Source organism: Centruroides sculpturatus, unplaced genomic scaffold (assembly GCF_000671375.1).
Source record: "Centruroides sculpturatus isolate CEXI.00-Female unplaced genomic scaffold, Cexi_2.0 scaffold420, whole genome shotgun sequence".
In the NCBI taxonomy this organism is placed as follows: Eukaryota; Metazoa; Arthropoda; class Arachnida; order Scorpiones; family Buthidae; genus Centruroides; species Centruroides sculpturatus.
In genome coordinates this window covers 534,940-557,843 of record NW_019384618.1, presented here as the reverse complement: position 1 = coordinate 557,843, position 22,904 = coordinate 534,940, and the positions used below count along the sequence as shown (strand labels likewise).

Here is a 22,904-nt window from a genome sequence, read left to right as displayed (position 1 = left end):
TAATAAACAATGTGAGAGGTCTTTAACTACACCTAAAAACAAAGAAGTTTGAGGAGAATTGCTGTAAACTTTATGTTTAATCACGATAATTACTGAATACAGTTTAATATATTTATATATNTATATTATATATAATATATTAATATATTAATTTTTTATATATATAAAATTATTTAGAACTTTTTTTGTTAAACTGCGTGCTTTTTTTAATAGAGATATGTTTTTTTTATATCTAAGATGAAATAAAATACAATATGAGAAATCACAGGTTCAGTGGGAATGTATCAAATGGATTGCCCGCAATTAAATTGTGCTAATATTCGACTTTGCATTTGTTAACAATGAGAATACATTGAACATCCTTTGTAATTTTTGGCAAAATAAGTTCGATTCTCTAAAAATTGCAGCATTAGTCTACAACTCACATAGTGTGTTAGTCTTATTAAGCAATGAGCATGTTTAGTTGTTGCTAATTAACATAGAAATCACGAGAAGGAAAAAAAAGAAAAAAAATGGGGATTAGCAGTCAGGCACTCGCTTGTTCATGTCTTGATGTTAAAACATAGCAATTGGCAGGAACGGTGATAGACTGATGATATGCTGAACATCACGGACGACAGATGTATGACTTCAATTTCCTAAATCACCCTAATTATAAAGCTATAAGTTGTCGATGCTAGAGTGAATTCAGTGCTTGCAAATGCAAATTAATTTGTTCCGTATCGAAGCCGTCTAGAATTTCGCTGATCGTCGAATCCATAGTGCTGGATGGTGGACTGTCGTCGTTTATGGCTCCCTGTTGATCACCACTCCCGTTTCCGTTGTTATTGTTAGTATCTTTGCTGTCTAGTAATTTGTAAGGCCTGTTCTCCCCCCTCATGTCGCAAATAACATTAGTTAGTGCCATTATATAGTTCTTAGCTAACGTAAGTGTTTCGATCTTCGATAGTTTTCTCTCCATGCTAATATGAGGAATGACTTCTCTTAACGCCTGAAAAGCATCGTTCAAGCTGTGCATTCGCATGCGTTCTCTCTCGTTGCTTTCTAGTCGTCTTAGGTTCTTTTCACGAGCATTTAGCGCCGTTCTTCTACGTCGTCCATTGGCTGTCTTTCTTTGTTGTTTAGGTTTGGCGGGAGTTGTAATTTCGTCACTTATGGAACCCGAATCCGTAGATTCGCTGGCCGCAGAAGGATCTTCTGTTATGGCTGGCCGTTTAGTAGCACTGCGCCTTTTGGTCGAACGAAGATTGGCAGGTTGATAGGACTCCATGTTAGCTCCTTCTTCACGCGGCCAAATACAGTCATTTGATAGTGTATCGAATGGAGCTTCCATCCTTAAAGTCATCTCGTTTCTTGACTTGACCATGCCCTGCAAAAATAATGCCCATTTAATTTCCATATTCCTAATATTTTCAATAAATAAAATATAATTAAAATATACAGACGTATAGCAGAAACAGAAAATGCACAGAATTAAACTTAATTTTTATTCTTCATTTATATACTCGTATTATGTAATTTTCAATCTTAAATAAAAAAATCAAAGGAAAAAAAATTGTAATTAACATTGTAGAAAGAAAGTTGAAAGTCAATTCCTTTGGGTAAAATGCAGAAATTAGATATGAACGTAATATAAAATCAATTTAAAAAATATAAAAAAATAATTTGAAATTTTCAAATTGACTTGATAAAAAATCAAACAAAAACGCTAGTCTAATATTAAATTAATAATGATTTGTCATTTTCGATGATTATAAAAATATATTTTCACACAGATATATTAATAATAAATTTAGTCAATAAATTGCTAAATAAATATCTAAAGATATCTTCATTTAAAAAAAAAATGTAATGGAATGAAAAGCCGTAACATATTACTTTTGATTTTATTAATATAGGCCTATAGCCAATGATTTATATATTAAAACAATTGATAAGAAAATAATATTAGAAACTTTATTTGATATTGTAATCTTCAAGAAATGTTTCGTGTTTACAGATTATTAGCATCTCTTAAATTTCTATACTATAATAGAAACGTCTGCTCCTTTATTTGAGGTCACTTAAAGTAATTTTCGTGATTGCTTCGAGCAGTCTGCCGACAGATAGTTTCCAATTAAAATTATCCTGATTATTATGGAAAATTAATCAAATCGACAAACTGACAGCACTCCGGTTTTAAATATATGCAAATCTGATTGGAAAAAAGGGAATCTGATATCATTTCAGAATCAATATTTTTACTTGAAGGATGTTGTATATTCATGGCAAACACGAAAAAAATTTCCAAACTTTTAAAATCTACTAAAACTGTAAAAATCAATAATATTTTCGACATATATTTTTACCACTATCGCATTATTGACATTTCTAAATATCCATGATAATTTTTTAAATAAATTATGTAATTAATTAATTATTATATATCGTTTATTACTTCTTTTAAAAAATCGATATACATTACACATTTATTAAAATATAGCTTATTGCACAAAGCTTATATAATTACTGTTGAAAATTTTAAATAATGTGTTCTCATTTTATATATATTTTGTTTGATAACTACTCGATATCAGTTATAGTAAAATATCGAATATTTTCTCTACTTTATCCTTAAAAACTTAATCCCTGGAGTTCAAACAAATTTATTTTTATTTTAATATTCATCCCCGATGTGTAGTTTGTAACAAAAAAACTAATCTATTCGTTCCCTAAGGTTGATTCAATAATATTTATATCTCGGTATTGAATATAATCTATTTTTCCAGACTTCAAAGCAAACTAAAGAAGGCAATTTCCGAATTCGTTGAATTGCAAAAAGTTTTACACGAATAATCAATATTTATAAAACTTTAATTCATATAAACAAAATTAAACCGTACAGAATATAATATAAAACTCGCCAAATAATTTTAGGCATGACAAATTTATAATGAAAAGCATAAAAGTTCAGAAAATTGCGCTCTTCTATTGATTTTCGCCTTTTTTTTTTTTTTTTCTGGAAGCATCGTACAACGCTATTCTTTTGTTTTTCGAAGAATCGGATACTTATAATCAGTTAAGTAAAGATGGATGTAAAGATGCCAAGTTGTCAAGTCTCATTCTTTTCGTCGACCTATTTTCCGACGTTAATCATGCATCTATAATGTCATCTTGTTAGACATATCCATGATTAAATAAACTGGCCGTTGATATAATCTATTCTTAACGATTAAATAATTTTTTAAGAAATTATCGTTGAAAAAATTTTATATATAAAACAAAGATTACTCGAGAAGGAACGGTGATAGACTGATGATATGCTGAACATCACGGACGACAGATGTATGACTTCAATTTCCTAAATCACCCTAATTATAAAGCTATAAGTTGTCGATGCTAGAGTGAATTCAGTGCTTGCAAATGCAAATTAATTTGTTCCGTATCGAAGCCGTCTAGAATTTCGCTGATCGTCGAATCCATAGTGCTGGATGGTGGACTGTCGTCGTTTATGGCTCCCTGTTGATCACCACTCCCGTTTCCGTTGTTATTGTTAGTATCTTTGCTGTCTAGTAATTTGTAAGGCCTGTTCTCCCCCCTCATGTCGCAAATAACATTAGTTAGTGCCATTATATAGTTCTTAGCTAACGTAAGTGTTTCGATCTTCGATAGTTTTCTCTCCATGCTAATATGAGGAATGACTTCTCTTAACGCCTGAAAAGCATCGTTCAAGCTGTGCATTCGCATGCGTTCTCTCTCGTTGCTTTCTAGTCGTCTTAGGTTCTNGTTTCGCTACTTATTATATTAGGCTACACTTTAAGACAGAGTTGTCGAGAAAGAAATATAAAACACTTTAAAATTATTAAGGACGATACATGCTGTTTTTATTATAGTTTGTGGCGCATGAATTTTTATTATGAAAGAGAAAAAGGTATAAGTGGCAATTATTGTTCTTTTATTGTCGTCGTGGGTGTCAAAATCATTTCTCCTGGTCAATCCTTCCTTCTCTTAAATTCCGAAAATACTAGAAAAATTTGCTTTGCCTTATATATTACATAAATAAATAAAGCAAAACTCATTCCATTTTTATTAATCCCGTTGTTGCCATTTTGTTTATCTGGAAATTTTTATTATAGAATTTATGTTTAACGAGCGAGAAATATCTGATTAAAGAAATAACTTCACTTAATGTGAAATAAATATATGAAATTTATATTTTATTTTAATTTTATTAAATAAATACAAGTCTATATTTAATTATTTATTTTTAAATTCATTTTAAAATATTTTAATTACGTAAGTTATAGGAGGCTTATATAACAGTTAGGTATATAGATAATATTCAAGGAGAAAAAAAAAATGACTTTTGAAGTTTAGATTAATTATATCAGCGGAAAGATTAATAAATGATTAAAAATAATGAAATATTAGTTAATCCGATTTAAAAAAGAATGGCTTAAGTAGTGGATGGGACCTATTTTAAAATATTCTATCGTTAGTTTTAGTTTTTAAAACTTTGTATTGATCCAACGCGTAATTACTTTCTGCAATCTGGTCAGGTGTGAAATATTCGTAGGTTTTTTCCTTAATTTCTTTGGTAAAATATAGCTAAATATCTCTTACAACGATAAAAACGCAACAGATGGTTATGACTCACTTGACTGATCCATTTGATGATCTTTCTTGAATTAAAAGAAGTGTAAAAAACTGTTTAATCTCGATTAAATCGTATCAATTTTGAAAAATAACGAGTATAGAAATTCAATAGAATATTGTAAATATTTTCTACGAATATTAGATTACTGCATTATTTTTTTTTAAATAAACTTTGTAAAAATAAATATTAACTATAGCCATAGAACTTATTTCTTAAATTTTATTAAAATAATTATATTTAAATTCGTTTAAGACAGATAGGCGTCAATGATCTTGGAATTCAGATAGTTAGAAAGTACTAAAGAGATAAACATGAATCTGCATCCGTATTTTACAAATGTTGCAGATGTACCGTCTACGTTACTCGATAAGCTTATATTTATCAGGATAGAGCACCTGTAGTGTTCAGAGTGGATTATACCCAGGTGACATCAGTCCCTGGAGTCCTAAGTAGACACATACGTGATGTGTTGACATAGCACATATTGCAAAACACCCATCATTTTATCTTTTGTTTGTTTTCTCTATCATTTAGAACTATTATTTTTAAATCAACCCATAAAAATATTTCAGGTGACAAAATAACTTAAATGGCCTATCAAAACGTAATAATAATATATCTTAATTACGTAATGATTCTTTATCGAAGAATTTATAAAGTCGTATTAAAAAAAAACTGAAGATTGATTCTATAATAGATTTGCATTAGCTGATTATGAAGAAAATTTAAATTTCATTCGCTTAAAATGTGTGCGATATTTGGTTAACGCAGAAGAGAGAGAGAGAGAAAAAAAAATTCATTTCATTAATTGACTGATTTTAAAAGAATAAGCTAATATGCCTCAGGATAAATTTACGTAAAAAAATCATTAATTTCGTTAGTTAAACATTAAAACTGAATGTCATAAAGAATTTGCAAATATTTTTAGTTAATCTAGGGATAACTTGATTTAGCAAATGAAAAAGATGTTTTTAAGCAAACAAGAAAAAAGTTTGACGAATTCGCTTCCTTTCAACTACAGCACCAATGCAAACATTGGTGAGTAGCGGCAAAATGCTATCCGCCAATGTTTTGTATCGTCATCTGGTCACCGGGACAGTAAACACGGATTTGGAATGGCAGGAAATTAGAATCGCCCCACGCTTCCTCTCCTTGTCAAACCGAGTTGGATATAAACTGTCTTTGATTTCTGTTCTAACACTCTGACATTTTTATTTATTTATTTATTTATTTTATTCGTTCTAGTCCAGCGTGTGCAGAAATTCTTTAAATTGATAAAACTTTAACATCAAAAAATATATAAAAGTATTTAAACTCAAATAAATCCACAAATATACAAGATAAACTTAAAGCGTATTCGTTTAAAAAACGTTTTTAAGTGATAAGCAAATATTTAACGTTATTTAATCATTTCATGTTTATTTAAAAACGCTTAGAATAAACAAACGAATGTAATTTTAATTTTAAAAAAAGTAATCCGACTAGAATAAAATTATGACAAATTTTTAAACATATTCTTTCGCTATAACAGAGGATGTAGATATAAAAATATGAATCGATTGGATATTATTTACAAGAAAATTCTGTCGAGGTGTCATGGATCCGACAAATGTCATCTGGGCTCTTGACAAGGCGTCTGTGCTGTCGTTGGAAGGATAGAGCCGCCTACCCCTAACGTGATTATGTCATGAGTGTGCTTTGCCCTCGTTTCCGGATTGACAGAAAAGGTTTATTACTGCCATACTCTGAATCAACTATCTAGTTCCTTACTCTATGCAATAAAGAACTGTTTATTTATATACTGTAGATACTTTCTATCGTATGGTCGAAACCAATAAATGATTGATGAAGGTCACACATGCTTTTAGAATTTCTTTTCGTTATTTATTGTCGTTGCTTCATAAACAACGTTTATAACTAGATTCACTTCTAGAAAATTTTAAAAATTCTATTTTTATTCCAAAATCTTCAAAAGGAAAAAAAAAAACACGTTTTTTTAAATGTTGAAAAATATTTTAACATTTAAATACGAATTTTGGTCGGAGTATATAATTAATAAACATTGCGTATATTTTTTATATGAAATCATTTAAAATATTTCTTATTAACTTATACGTTTTACACAAAAGTTTGTCTATATTATACAGGTATACCTCGAATTACGTCGTTCTCGATTATACGTCGTTTGTCAAAAAATATATGGAAAAATAAAAATCAAGTTTAAGTCATTTTATTCGACTTTACAAATATTGAAGTCGTAATATCACTAGAAAAGCGTTAAAGCACATAAAATCATATTAAAATATGTACATTTACAGTAAATGTTAATATAATCATCATAAATCCTAGAGAACGAAACATGAAAACATCTGTGTTTCTGTGTTGTCGTCTTAACTAGCGGTCTTTAAGTGCTCTCAATATTGGTGTTTTCCACGGTAGCTCCAATATCTAACGTTTGGAGTCGTTGTCAGCGCCACTCGATATTGGTAAATTTAATATAAATTAGTTTATTTTCTACTGTCGCAAGATAATTTTAATAACTGTATTTGTTATTTAACCTTACAAAATCATCTTATTTTATAATGTCTTAGAGCAAACCACATTCACAAATAAAGAGTCCGCGATGTACTATAAACATCGCCAAATTGTAAATACAGTAGAGCTTCGATTATCCGACCCAATTGGGGACTGGGGTTGGTCGGATAATTGAAAAGTCAGATAACCGAAAAGTATGAAAAAATCCATTATTAGTGTAGTATATTAATATATCCCATGTAATTAGTATATTAGTATATTGCTATTAACCTACTTCGCGTTGAATTTTCATCGATGTTAAGCCTAACAAAAATTTTTTAAAATAATAATCGTCGCTATTGTATCGTTAAAAATTAGAAAATTAAGCCTCGTTTAAATACTGGCTCTCTTTCATGGTCGAATGTGTTTTGCCAGCTAAAACACGTAAAAATAATATTAAAGTAGCCAAGACATAGCCAAATATTTTAGCACCACATCACTAGCGGGCATTTGAAATTTGCCGACTAGAACGGTCGGTTAACCGAGGTTTCGGTTAATCGGGGGTCGGATAATCGAGGCTCTACTGTATGTACAGTACATTTACAAGTGTGGAGACAGCTTTGGTAATAAATCCAAAAGTCGCCACCAGGAGGAACTCTGAACTGAACAGACCTGGCAACCTGACCTATGACCTGATATTTTGGATTCGGACCTCGTTCTAGACTCATGTGTTCTCGCTTCCGTGTTCGACTTGTACGATCGCGCCATATCTCATGTATATAGCAAATTTAAGTTTTTTGTATGCGACCTTGTTTGTATATAGTAATTAATTAAGCAAGAACTAGCGCCACAATAAGTATTCGTAAACTTAGATTACTTTTTTTCTGTACTATATTAAAAACTAAACATTATTTGTTTGTAAGCTTAAAATAGATTCTTATTAACCATATATTATTAAAAATTCATTTATAAATAAAATACAAAACTGGGAATGGTTATTTGTGGTTTAGCCTAGTGACAAGTAAATTCGGAGACAAGTAAATTCGACTTACGTCGTTTTTCGACTTAAGTCGCCTTTCCTGGAACCAATTACTGACGTAATGCGAGATATACCTGTAATTAGACACGTAAAAATAATTAATGTACTGTACATTCTGTTCCAAAAACGATAGACTCCCTTAAAGCTAGCTTGAAATAGTAATCAAATTTTGCACATAGAATGTAGTGAAAAAATAAAAACTTCGTTACAATATTACAGCGCAAGAATCCATCATTTAAGTACAGTTTCAATACAAATGTTGCATATTAGTAAATTGTAAACCATCTCTAACATTGGGCAGTTTGCATTAATTGCCAACTGCGTTTGCCATTTTTCCATGCCTCAATGAGAGCAGCCTTTAGTTCAGTGACGGATTTGTATTGCTTTCCATTGCTATACATTTGGAAAACCAAGTCATCTCAAATATTTTCAATTGGGTTTAAATCTGCACTGAGGGGTGGACACAGTCCAAAAGTCAGACGTTCTTACTCTGAAAAAAGGATAACGTTGATTTTGGTACATGGAAGCTTGCATTATCCTGCACGAATTCAAAGTCCTGTCTAGCAATTTTCTGTCCATAAGTTTGGTGCTGCCTCCAAACAAGCTTCTGATAAATTTCAATGTTGTTTTGACCTTCAATAAATACTAGATCTGTCTTTTCATTCCATCCAATTCCCGCTCAAATCGTGAGTGTACCACCATCAGCTACTCTCTGAACTTTTAATCTAGTCTTTTGTCTGCCTAATAATACTTAAAACCATCAGTTTCGTCAAGATTTCACTTTTTCTCATCCGAGAAAATTACTTTTCGCCATTCTTCCCCTCTTTCAAAGTTGTTTCTGGCAAACTGTAATCGAAGTTGTTTGTGTTTTTCCTTGAGCTGGTTGCCTGTCTTCATTTTAATGAAAGAAACATTGTCTTTTGATCTCAAAATATTGTGTACTTTTGATTTACTGCAGTTCAGCTTCAATTCATTTTGAATTTTTGAACGTCGTTCTCTGGGTGTTGTTGAACTCTTGTTTCGTTTTCCTGTTCGTTGCTCCTTATTATTTAGATACTTTTTGAATGAGATCTTCCCAAATTTTTATCAATCAAAGTTACTTTTCTCCCTTCCTGGTGAAATACATCGATTTTGATCTCTACAGTTAGATCCTTCCTATGTCCCATTTTTAACAGTAAGGTTCTATGCAATTTATTAAAACTTTCTTTTCACTAGATCGTACTTTCATGCAAATTTTTTATTCCAATCATTACTTTCTTTGTAATTAATTCCAATCAGTACATTCTATTAATGTTGGACATCTTATTTTTGATGATAATATCTCTCTTCTTTATTAATCACTTTTCTCCAAATTTATGAAATAATTGTTGATATTTTGCTATCAAATGTACTAGAAACTTTCATCAAAATTACATGAAAATAATAGTTTCTAAGCAATCACTGTATGTTCTATTATTGTTGGAAGGACTGTAGTTCACATAACCGACGATACCCAAGTTAAAAATAAAATATTTTAATTGTTCTGATGCCATTCTTGCGTATAGTGCCAAAAAATACGGTTTATAACAGTAAATTTATTATATAATACATTTTAAATAAATTTATATGATTAAAAATATTTAAGCCTTTCTTTAGAGATTTGCAGTTTTTGGACTTCTGAAGTAATTTCCCGCAACGTGTACAATGAATCTTTAAGGTCGAAGTGCTTATGGCTTTTCGTTCCACTTTCATGTTAATAAGTATTATTTAATTTTTAATCTGGCAAAAATTTTAATACAGGAATTAAATTTTCAGTTTCTGTTACAATTTACGTAACAAAAATATTGTTGTATTAACCAAAAATTGAACAATTTCATTATCAATATTTATATTTATAAATATTTTAATATAAACTGTATTTTACTAATCGCTGTATTTTCGTGCACATGGCCCGCAGGTTATCTGTGTTTAAAAGACAATAGGGTTATGTGATAGGGCACGTTATATGATTTTAATTTGCAATTGCTCCTCTTGTTGATGCGGGGTTTATAATGGATCAGGTTAGGAAAGATTTTAGCTTTATTTTAGCAATTTTATGTAGGTTATACACATGAGAATACAGTAAGAATTTATTTTTAGAAACCTGTTTATATTTATTTATTAGAAATTGGCATTTTGTATTACAAAAAAACACTATTTTCGTAATTTAAAAGTGATAATATAATCTTATTCTTGAAATTTAAAAGACTAAATTTTATAATATATATTGTAAATTTAATAGTTTTTAAGAGCAAATAGTTAAAACTGTTCACAGTTATTCATCGCTTTTCTACAAAGACCATCTTTCTATTTTTATATAGCTTTTAAGAGAAACTACATTTATGTATTTTATTTTTTTAGAAAAATATATAGAGAGAATAGTTCAAACTAGATTTCCTGAAAATGTGTGTTGCGGAAATAATAAAAGTATTTCATAAAAACATCATTAAAATGTTAAAACCTTTTATATCTTTAATTTTTCTAATCGGGTTGTGTTTGTATAGAGGAAACTAAACGATTTAAAAATAATTATAATACATAAAAAGTCAAAATAATTGAATCTATAGATAGTTTCTTTACTTCCAGTTTTTTTAATTTATTACTGAAATATCAATATTTCAATAACAAGAAAATTTTATTATCCACATCAAGATTCAATAACTCGTAAAATTCGAATTAAAAGCGTGTTCCTATCAGTAAACATTTTAAAATTCAAAATGATAGTCCAACTTGGTGCTTTAAATTCATTTAGATCGTAAAGCTTGTCATAATCCTAAAAACTCAAACATCTATCGATTATATAGTTAATAAAAACTTGATATTCTTTATTTTTTAAAATTAATTTTAAAAACAATTTACTGATTACTTACTCGGATTAGAATGTTCAAATAACAAAAAAAACTTTAAACTAAGATTTAAAAAGTCTAAGATAAGTCCTAACAAAATTGGATAGCTTTAAGATGAAAAAAGGGCAACGAATTCAAAAGTAATATCAATGTTCATATAATCCGTATTGTTCCATTTGCGAGTTGTATCAGTTATTCATAAATATTTCTGTGAATAGTTTACTGTTAAATCATCGCAATAAATTTTACATTGAATCGATATAAAAACATCTACTGCGAGATTACTTCTTTTGATTTTATACCTTAAACTTTCAACATGCACGAAACTCGTATCATAATAAAGTATACTCTTATCTTCTTTTCGTGTTTTTTGAGATGGCAAAGGTATAATATTACTATCGAAAGGAAAGTAATAACATCATCTTTTTCAGATAGACTGAGTTATTAATAAAACTTTGATTCTGTTTTCTAGGATTTACATCAAAAGATTTTTAAAAATACAAACTAAAATTCACAAGAATATCTGCAAATCTACACAGAAATAAAATGTTTACTCCTTATCGAAAGGACAATCGTGTGAAAAAAAAGAGCTTATCTCGTTTTTCAACATTAATTTTGAGAAATTTTTCAAGCAAGAAACAAAATATTTTAAAGAATTCTAGATAACTTTCAAAAAGTTAAAGACAGTATTTATTAAAATAAATTTAGTGATGAATTTAATAAAATATTAAGTAGTATTAAATATATATTTTTTAATTTGTGACTGAATTGGGAAAGGCTTAATGGATAAGAAAACCTAGGAACCTATTGAAAGAAATACAAAAGGAATCCTTTAGAAGTCAATTTAGATCAAATACCATTTCTATAAAAGCTTATTTCAAACGTACTAGCATTTCCGTTCATATTTATAAACTTTGATATATGATCGCTTTTATGGAATATTTTTTTAACTATTTTTCATTTTTCTGTCAGGCTGCTCTAACAATTCAGTATATGGTATATAATATATATGATGTAAAAATATTTTAGTAATATATCTTTCACATATATATTATTGCTTGACCTTTATATATATATATATATTATTCTTGCCGGATTTTAAATTTTCATTCAATGTAAGCGTATAAATTTAAAAATTATAACTAAAGCCAAAGCATTGGCATTTTGGCATTAAATGCAACAAGCGATATATTATTAATCGTTCTAGTTCCATTTTAGATCTTGTATAAATTATGAAAAAGTTTAAGAAAAGATGTCAATTCCGGTAAGAATCACAAGCGAAATGCGAAATTTAAAAGAAAATTCCGGGCGGACAATATCTTTCACAGTAAGAGATATCCCGATTGCGATATATGGAAAACGTCACCCGATACGATGGAGAATTTAAGTATAGCATCTTCTCAGAACAATAAACATTGCCATGTTCTATAGGATAGATGCCAGACTACTTGCAAACAATAAAATAGGCCATACTCGTGTCCACTGTTATGTCGAGTGTGATATTACGAGGATTTTGTCCATTTAGATTGCATTGAATTTCTAACAGAGAATATCTCTTTTACATTTAAAAATTTCTTCAAAACATTCAAAACTAAATCTTTTTTGTATCTGTACTTTATATATTTAATAATACTACGAGATACAACTTAGAAGCTTTATTTAAAAGCAGTTTATTTTAAAGTAGATTTAAGATAAAACATAGAAAAATAAAAAATTCCAAGAATAACTTTGCATTTTACGCAAAGATTTGTTGTTACCAACGTTATCGACTTCAATCTCTCGCCGTATTTCCGTGTAAAAAAAATATTTTGCACTGTTGTAAGTTTATTCTTATGTTGTAAGTGTTTTTACATTCTTTATCATCGAATTTAATTCTTAATTATTTTTAATTCATTTATACATATATAGACTTGAAATTTAATTCGTTAAAAATTTAATAAAATTATTATTTTAGGTTAATGAATTCAGTATAGTTTAATTTAAAAACTTTACTTTAAAATAAAATTTCGACCATATGCCATGCTTTCATATTATTAACTTAATAATTCAGAAATAAAAAAAAATAGCTTTAAATTTTCCGAATTTTTTATATGTAGAATACATGCATGAAGTAGATAAATAAATAAATAATTTTTATTACATATTCAAATTAGAATTAGAAAGAAAAAACAAACGGAATATGAATATTTTCGCAATGAAGTTCGTTTGATCTTTATTTATTAATTCTGTATATCAGCAAAGTATTAGATGTTTTTAACAGTTCTAAAAATATATTTTTTAATATGTTTCAGTTAAAATATCTCAATATATACTATACATTTAATAATAATACTAAAAGCATTACTGTTATTTTCACATTCAGTCCAACAGGATAGAAATCAATGATATTTCTATCTGGATAAAAACAAAACTAATTTCAATTATTCAATAAGCATTTAGAATTTTATTAACCATTATTTTTATTTTTAAAAATATATTTTTCATGTTTTAGAAAAATTTTCTAACATTAATCCGTTTGGTTTATTTAACAAATTAATTTTAATTAGTTCTAACATAACCTTCTATAATTCTGTAGATAATATATTTTATTTCTACTAATAATAAAAATAGTTTATTTGTTTTTCTATATATTATGTCATCGAAAATACTATTTGCAAAGAATTTTTAATTAAAGATCTATAAATTATTTAATCTTCTACTGACAATTGCTACAGTGCGATAGTTTACAACATTAAAATTAGGTGTATTATAATTTAATTATTAAATACAGAAAACATTATTCAAATATTATTTCTATTATTTAAAAACAAAGACTCAATTATACAAATTAAACAAGAGTTTAATTTAGTTAATATAATTTAATTTATGTCTGTAGATATATGTAAAACTTATTTAAATTACAGTAAATTTTAAAGATTTTTTAATGACTGACTGACTGTTTTACAACCATAAGGAAATAGAATGACGCATGGAATATATAATTACAGTTATAAATTAAATTATATTTTATAATTTGTTACATTTCTGTATAACTTGCAATATTTTACTTAACTTCCCTGGTAACTCTACTTGTACAGTTCAAAGAAACAGAATGCTAAAGATTCCTCTTGCAAACTCAATAATGACTTTTAAAATACATCCAGACATAATAATGGCTGTTTAAAATATATCATTATTTTATTTATTTATTCAATTCAAAAATTATGCAATCGTTTGATATTAATGTCTTTACAGTCTATACAACTATATAAAAATATTCTAATGTAAATTTTGTGGAACGATTAAAATATTTTAGGTCAGAGTTATTTAACCGTAAGTTGAAAAATATTGATCAAAATTAAACCATTCCAGGATATACGACACATTTAAAAATCTGTACGATTTTTCCATTAATGCTGAAATCATCTTTAATTCTTTAAAAATAATCGGAAATTCTTTCACTAGATTATTCTATTTTCCTGTTCGATTAACTTAAAATATATCAATTATTTTGAAAGGAAGGTTGAAATATATCTCTAGGAAAAATGCTTTCAAAAATTTAACTGTCTCTTCTGGAATTATTAATCGAACTATTAATCTAATAATCTCTGTCTTTCTTCTCTTCTGAGAATCGCTTAACCTTAACTAAATTCATACTCTTTTGTTGAAAAAAATTAAAAATGACTTTCACAACCTCCTAACTAAACAGAATTCTCAAAAGTGTAAATATCTTAAATCATTCTATATTAATAATACTTTTAAAAAATTATTTTATAAAGCATTTTTATTATTAGAATAGAAAATGTTGAAAAATATCTAAATAAAATTATTAATAAAGAAAAATGTAAGTATATCAAGAATTCATCAAAGTACAGTGCCGTTATATTATGCTAAATAAAATATAGTTTCTGCTCTTTTTAAAATAATATTTTAATATGAAATACGATCAGTTAAAATATTCAAAGAAAAATGTATGAGTGTTTGTATGTGTTCATATATGTATGTACAGTACGCATATGTTTATATACACTGGCACATACGTGTACACACGCATTTAAATTAACAAATGTAAACTCTCAAATATATAATTCAAATGAATGAACTTTGTCATTATGATATGGAGTTTATGAACGTAAACAAATAGTAAACTAGCCATAAAAAAGTTTTAACGCCAAAATTTTGTAACGCGTATTTACAGATAAATTAAACTTAAATCAAATAAAATAAAGTACAATTTTTAATTCAGATATTTAAATAAAACTCTCAAAAATATATTTATCATTAATTTTATTTAGATTCACAAATTTATAACTATGTTATATACAGTCGACCCCCGTATAAGATCATTGATTATTCCGTTTTATATGAATTCCATGTTGTACAAGTCACTTAAATTTTACAAATACGTGTACTATACGGGGGTCGACTGTAAATTGGTCGTATTGGTATTTCATACACGCTCCTCTATTTCTTTCAGAAGTTTTTAATAAGAATTTGAAATATGAAATCACTAACGTTACACTATATATTTATAGTTTTTTATATTTTATTCTGTAATTATTTTTGTTTTATTTTCAGTGTAATATAGCAAATTGTTCAATTGGGGACAATTTTAATTTTACTCCACGAAGAAATTAGTCTCGTTTTCTTTTATTGGTAATTCTCATCAAATATTTAAATTGCTATTCTTAATATTTAAGATTATCACATAAATATTATTGTTTTTGGTTACCATTATTAAGGATAATATACAAATATTCAATATGCCAAATTGTTCATAGAACATATATGCATATATTGAAGTATAAACCTATGCTTTGAAATATACGCTGTTTCGATACATAACAAAATAAAATTATTTTTTAAAGTGAGACCAAAAGCTTTCATTTATCCTTTGGGAGAGCTATGTTTTGCGCTCTGTCTGTCCAAGATAAGTTAGGTAAGATAGGTTAAATTTATTTCAACAGAAAATTTTGAGAGAAAAAACAGTCTTTCTTATCCGAACTTAAAATTTAGTCGATCGGGGACCTATTGTTTCCTTAATATTGTCTCTACTCCCTACCGAGCATTATCCAAAACTCTAGAAAGATCATTGATCTCTTTCTAAGAGATCGAACAATGTGATTCCTTTGTATCCAGAGTTAGTGTCCCTACTGATCGAATCACCTAGGATTTTTTAACGTAATCCATCCTAAAATAGAGAAAATCAAAAATAAACGAGCTCCAGAATTTATTAAATATAATCTTAGAAGAAATAAACTAAAAATATTTAACCAACTCAGTTCCTACTATTTATGCATAATATCTCCATTTTCTAAAGATTTACGTTTAATATTCANAAGATAACCAATGTTATTAATGAATATGTTACACTGCTTGATTTACTTCAACTTGACATTCTAAATAAACATAAATTAAATTACCATAAAGTATTTCGCTATAATAATGAAGAAATTCTCCACAGAGAAAGTTACATTTCAGTATGATTATTACTTCTCTTAATCATTATATTAATTCATTTCATAGCCGTTAATAAGTTTTACAAAATTTAACGTCTAATTTTGTTATAAATCCAAATTTTCACTTATCCTTTTGATAATAAAACAGAATTTAATTATTGCGATTATTATTTCCAATTTTAAATCTTATGCTCCAGTGCACTCGATTATCAAAGTACGTAATCTAATTGGACTATAGCATTAATTTTTGGCATCTTTTCATTATATCCTGTCTGTCAAACAACAGAATTATTTAATTTAAAGTATTTTAAGAAAGTTTTGAATTATTGATTAGAATTTTATTCAATTATATTAAATTAACAATTAAAATTATTTTTTAATTTAGATTGCGTTTGTTTTAACATGTAAAACAAAAAAATTAATTGTGCAATAATGAAATTTACTGTAAAAATTTATATTTTTGCTGTTAAAAAATTTGAGATTCGTTTAAAAAAGTATATAATAAAATTGGAAGCAAAATAGATTAATCAATCTTCCTTTAAAACACGATCCGTTTAGTCTCAGACTATAATTTTACATTATTTTCAAAGTGGATATTTAAGGTTTTTCCCGGTAGAATTTGCCTTGACGTTTTAAAGCAAGATATAACGTGTAAAAACAGCAATTTTCTGATAATTTTTTTTTTGCTTTGAAGAAAAAAGAACAAAATGTCGGCTGTTTGTAATCTTGCCTTTATTTATCAGCATTCATTGATGGTTTTGTTCTAGAATCGGTTTGCACGTCGACAGCAACACATATAAATTGTTTCTGTCTTACTTAATATAAATTACAATAGCTCAAAACAAGCAGATAAATTGATTACTTCACGTTGCAAGAGTGTTGCGGCGAAAATGTCGAACTATCAAACAGTGCATTTTCGTTCTTTTGGAATTTCCTAAAATTGAAAAAGAAGTCTTCATCAAAGACGAAGAAAAGCAAAGTTAAACTCTAGGGACTTATCCTTTAAAGAGCGGAGCGACAACGAAAACAATGTTTTCTTTACATGGTCTTTTCTAATTTTATCGAAACTGTAGAAGCTACTTAAGATTAACAGCCAATAGGTTTTAGAAAGAAAATAAAATTCTCGAACCAACTAAAATTTTAAAAGAAATTTCAAAAGGGTGTACTTCTATTTATTCTCAATTAATACAACACTTAAGACTTCTTTGAATCTTAAAGATGCGATCAATTATATTCATTGAAATTCATCGTAATTATAAAGAATAAAGTATTTTAAATTCTCATCTAACCAATCACAAAGTTTTTATTAGAGACTGCCGAGAGGTATATCTGCTGTTAGCTTGTATAAACAGAATTAATTGGAGGTTGCCAACGGAAGATACAATGTTGATTAGTTTCCTGTCTCCAAAAATTAATCATACCATCATTCGTATTTTGGAGAAACTTAATCAGACCTCACAATTCATTACGATTAAATACACATTATTATTATTATTATAAAAAAAACAAAATTCAATTATTGTTTCAAATTATATCTTTAAAAAACCAAGTTTTTTATAAATTTATAATCTATAATTACCCGATGGAAAATGTAAGCTACCATAAAACATCGACACTCCACCCTTCGCCATGTTTCATTTCCTCTAAACCGTTTGCCTAATATCACCAAATTTTCATACTTACTGTCTAGAACTCTGCAGAAAATATAGGCTAACATGGCCAACAACCTATATTCAAAGGATTTAGAAGTATGGAGAACAGACACCGTACAAACAGATAGACAGAAAGACAAACAGACATTCTATTTGATATATAAGCCTATAGATAGATAGTCTATAATTGCATTTAGATATTCTAAAATCATATACATAAAAATTACTGTAGGCTATTTTGAGTAAAAATATCAGTACTTAAGGAAAATGATATTAAATATTGTAATTAAAATATAAGAAATTATATTTTATAGTTATGTATTTCCGAGACCGTGTCTTCCTTTATTTGTTTGTTTCTTCACTACTGGGTGCATAAATAGACACAAGGCATTTTACATCATCTTTCTTGATCTTCTATTGGCCGATACGCGTTTCGGGCAAGGCCCCTCATCTGTCGGCTACACAATAAAACATATAAATTTCTTACATTATAAGTGTTTTATCATAATAAGTTGTGACATACCATTACATCTGGAATCTTCTTTAAATTTCGTTGCTACATATATATTTTTTTTTTTATGTTCAAAATTATGTATTTACAGTTAAAATTGTTAAAATATCACTGCTGTTTAAAAAATATTTATGATTTTAATTTACTATTACAAGTGAAGATTTCGTGGTTCGACATCTAGCATTTTCTAGCATATACTCTTGACGTCTGTGTTGACGTAATCTGTTTTAATCTCATTGAGATATTAATCTTTTGTTCTGAACTATTATATTATAAATAAATCTTTTTTAAAATTATTATTGTTATATTTTAATTACCATTACCATTGTTATCGTAGTTGTTTTCTTTGGTAGTATTGTAAACAGTATTACAACAATTTTAGCCAATTATCGTGGATTTTAACACTTAAGCATTTGTTGATGTTATTGTCTCGAGTTTTCATTATTTCATAACTTTCTTTGAATTTTCGTTTATACCAATNAAAGCACGAGTATTATTTCTGAAAATATAACTTTTATATTGTAATATTCCAAAGAAATATTTTAAATGATGATTTAATATTCTAAATAAATTAAACTTCGAAATGTTTTATATTTAATTTATAAAGTAGTTTGAATTATAATTTAAATTTTTGAATTATTCAAACAAAATATAAAAATTTTATTTTAAATAAATAAGTAGAACTTTTTTATTAATGCTTATTTAAAGAAATTAGACAAAGCAAGAAGTTTCAAATGGAATTTCAATTTAATTTGCTAATTTTATATCGATTATTATATTTATTCATGCAATCGTACAGTACATACAAATACTAAAGAAATTTAAATTTAAAAAAATTTGTTAAATTATAGATAAAGTAATTACTCCATCAATATTCTGCTCTGAGAAGTAATTTGATTAAACAAATTGTTCGCTATTTCTTATTTCAAAGATGAAATAAAAATTTTAATAAATAATTTATAATCTGTTTTTTACTAAAATAAAATTATTTAAAATAGCCTTAATTAAAATAATTATAAATGAAATATAATTATATTTTTCTCTGTTTCTACCAGCTTGTACTGTACAGTTTAAGACTACTTTTATAGCTATAAAAAAGCCCATTTTAGATCTCTATCTTTCTAAATTTTTTCTGTTCCTTTTTTACAACTTTACCATTTTCCCTTCTCCTGATGTCATGCTTGATCTTGGTGTTCTAACGCTTGCCTAGTCCTAAGTCTATCAACTAATAATTTTTTTCCTGTTATTTCATCTCTTACATTCTTTCGGGATTATTTACTACTAGATTCTTTTATTTCATCCATCTACACTAAAGTAAAATAAATTAACTTTTATGAAGACAATAATATCCCTATCAGAGTATATATATCAACTGGAAGAATAGCTGTATTTAATCTTCAATTATAAATGACTTCTTTAATTAATTATTTTCTACTTTCGATTATATTACAATTAGTATCAGTTAAAACTTTCGTAATATATAAATTTTTATCGAAAAACAACATCTAATATATTTACGAATATAAAATGCAGAAAAATTGATATAGGCCTGAAATAATACACCTCCATAATTTTGCAATTAAAGTAGATTGAAAGTTAAAGAATCGAAACATAATAATTCTATTTGTTTGATTGAGAAATGTCTATAGTTTTACGTCAGTTTGACGTCACTTTTACGCTTATTCATTACAAAATTGAAAAAATGGCGTCATACTGACGTAAATGTATATACAAACAAACGAACAGACGTTACGCTTCCACTTCACACATTTGATATGCGTATAATATTAGTTGCAAATTGGTAAATTGCCGTTACATTTTTTAATATTAAATTCTAATTGTGAACATTTATAAAACTTTAAAAATTTTGTATGTAATTCGTCAAATTAAGATTTTCACTTTATATGAAAGAATAACGATAATATTGTTATCGTTATTCTTTCACATAAGTTATGTTACTATGAAATTTGCATTATTTTATCGTTATACATTAATTATACAATAAAAAAATATTTCAAATATTTCCGTTGTTGTAAATTAAAATTATAAATCAATATACAAAATAACAAATAATAATGGCAAGTGTAGTAAAAAAATTAGATACAATTTTAATTTATGATACACTGATTACAGTAATTTTTCTAATCTAAAATGTACTTTAAGAAAATAAGAATTTTATATTATTGCACATTTACTATTGTAAAATTTTTGGATCCTCTTATAATTTACAACTAAATTAAATTACCTTTTATTGTTATTATTTGAGTTATAACGGAATAAATATTGTTACTTTAAAAATTTTATGTTTATTTTAAAATAAGGCTTTATAAATGCCTACAAAGGTCATTTATTTATGACTAACCTTAGAATTAATTAAACAAAAACCAAGGACAAAAAAATGTAAAAGAGATTTGATTCAAAATGAAGAATATATTATTGATTACAATTATGATTTTCTTCAAATTCACGTTTCGACATTAAATCTAAATACATTCTTTTCTCAAAGATGCGATTTACCGTTTAGATTTATAACTTTTTCCGGCTTTTAATCAATACAAAAGACAAAAATATATTAAAATAAAGTTAAATTTATTTTAAATGACATTACAGCATCCAATCAATTCATAATAAAAATACTAAATTTGCAATAGTTAATAATATTACCGATAGTTAATAATATATTTTAATATAATAATTATATTATTAACTATCGGTTATTTAATTAAAAATAGAAATAATTAGTGAAGTGTACTGGTCTCTATCTAACTTCTTTTAGAGGAAAAGTTTTGAATTGAAATAACGTAATTTCCGATTTGCACCTGAAGTTCGTATATAGTTAATCTGGACCCCCAGCTTTCTATATCTGACCTTGACTTTCGTGTATCTGACTCCGTCTTCGAGATTAAAAGGAAGGACAGACAAACGGACGGACGGACGATAGTGAGAATTTATAGATTTACAATTTTTTAAAATTGAAGCCCAAAAATCTATTATGGAAAAAGCACGAGTATTATTTCTGAAAATATAACTTTTATATTGTAATATTCCAAAGAAATATTTTAAATGATGATTTAATATTCTAAATAAATTAAACTTCGAAATGTTTTATATTTAATTTATAAAGTAGTTTGAATTATAATTTAAATTTTTGAATTATTCAAACAAAATATAAAAATTTTATTTTAAATAAATAAGTAGAACTTTTTTATTAATGCTTATTTAAAGAAATTAGACAAAGCAAGAAGTTTCAAATGGAATTTCAATTTAATTTGCTAATTTTATATCGATTATTATATTTATTCATGCAATCGTACAGTACATACAAATACTAAAGAAATTTAAATTTAAAAAAATTTGTTAAATTATAGATAAAGTAATTACTCCATCAATATTCTGCTCTGAGAAGTAATTTGATTAAACAAATTGTTCGCTATTTCTTATTTCAAAGATGAAATAAAAATTTTAATAAATAATTTATAATCTGTTTTTTACTAAAATAAAATTATTTAAAATAGCCTTAATTAAAATAATTATAAATGAAATATAATTATATTTTTCTCTGTTTCTACCAGCTTGTACTGTACAGTTTAAGACTACTTTTATAGCTATAAAAAAGCCCATTTTAGATCTCTATCTTTCTAAATTTCTTCTGTTCCTTTTTTACAACTTTACCATTTTCCCTTCTCCTGATGTCATGCTTGATCTTGGTGTTCTAACGCTTGCCTAGTCCTAAGTCTATCAACTAATAATTTTTTTCCTGTTATTTCATCTCTTACATTCTTTCGGGATTATTTACTACTAGATTCTTTTATTTCATCCATCTACACTAAAGTAAAATAAATTAACTTTTATGAAGACAATAATATCCCTATCAGAGTATATATATCAACTGGAAGAATAGCTGTATTTAATCTTCAATTATAAATGACTTCTTTAATTAATTATTTTCTACTTTCGATTATATTACAATCGACATAACTATTTGATTAAAATTCAATTTTTATCATTATTAGCTTTAGAATAATTTACATTTTTTTGAAAACTAAATATATATATATATATTTTAATTAAAATTGTACGGTATAAGCAATGTTAAGCATGTGAGTATAGACTAAATATTGTTAAGTCTGGTACTCATATGCTGAAATGGACAATCGATAAGCTAAATATTTCAGTTCTGTATTCTTTGTGTGTCATGTGTACTTACATGCACAAATTACCATACAACTGAAACGCATGCCATCTGCCAG

The 22,904-nt window shown here is 26.9% G+C and overlaps 1 protein-coding gene across 8 annotated transcripts in view; it reads right to left on the bottom strand.

Moving 5' to 3' along the window:
- Positions 1-183: 183 nt before the first annotated feature.
- The window catches only part of LOC111625411 (class A basic helix-loop-helix protein 15-like), a 98,105-nt gene continuing 75,384 nt past the window's right edge, over positions 184-22,904 (bottom strand). For all 8 annotated transcript variants that reach the window (XM_023368548.1, XM_023368555.1, XM_023368553.1 and 5 more), the window contains one exon: positions 184-1,369. In XM_023368548.1, coding sequence (XP_023224316.1) covers positions 677-1,366 — 690 coding nt within the window. In that variant the 5' untranslated portion in view covers positions 1,367-1,369 and the 3' untranslated portion in view covers positions 184-676. The remainder of the gene's footprint in view (positions 1,370-22,904) is intronic.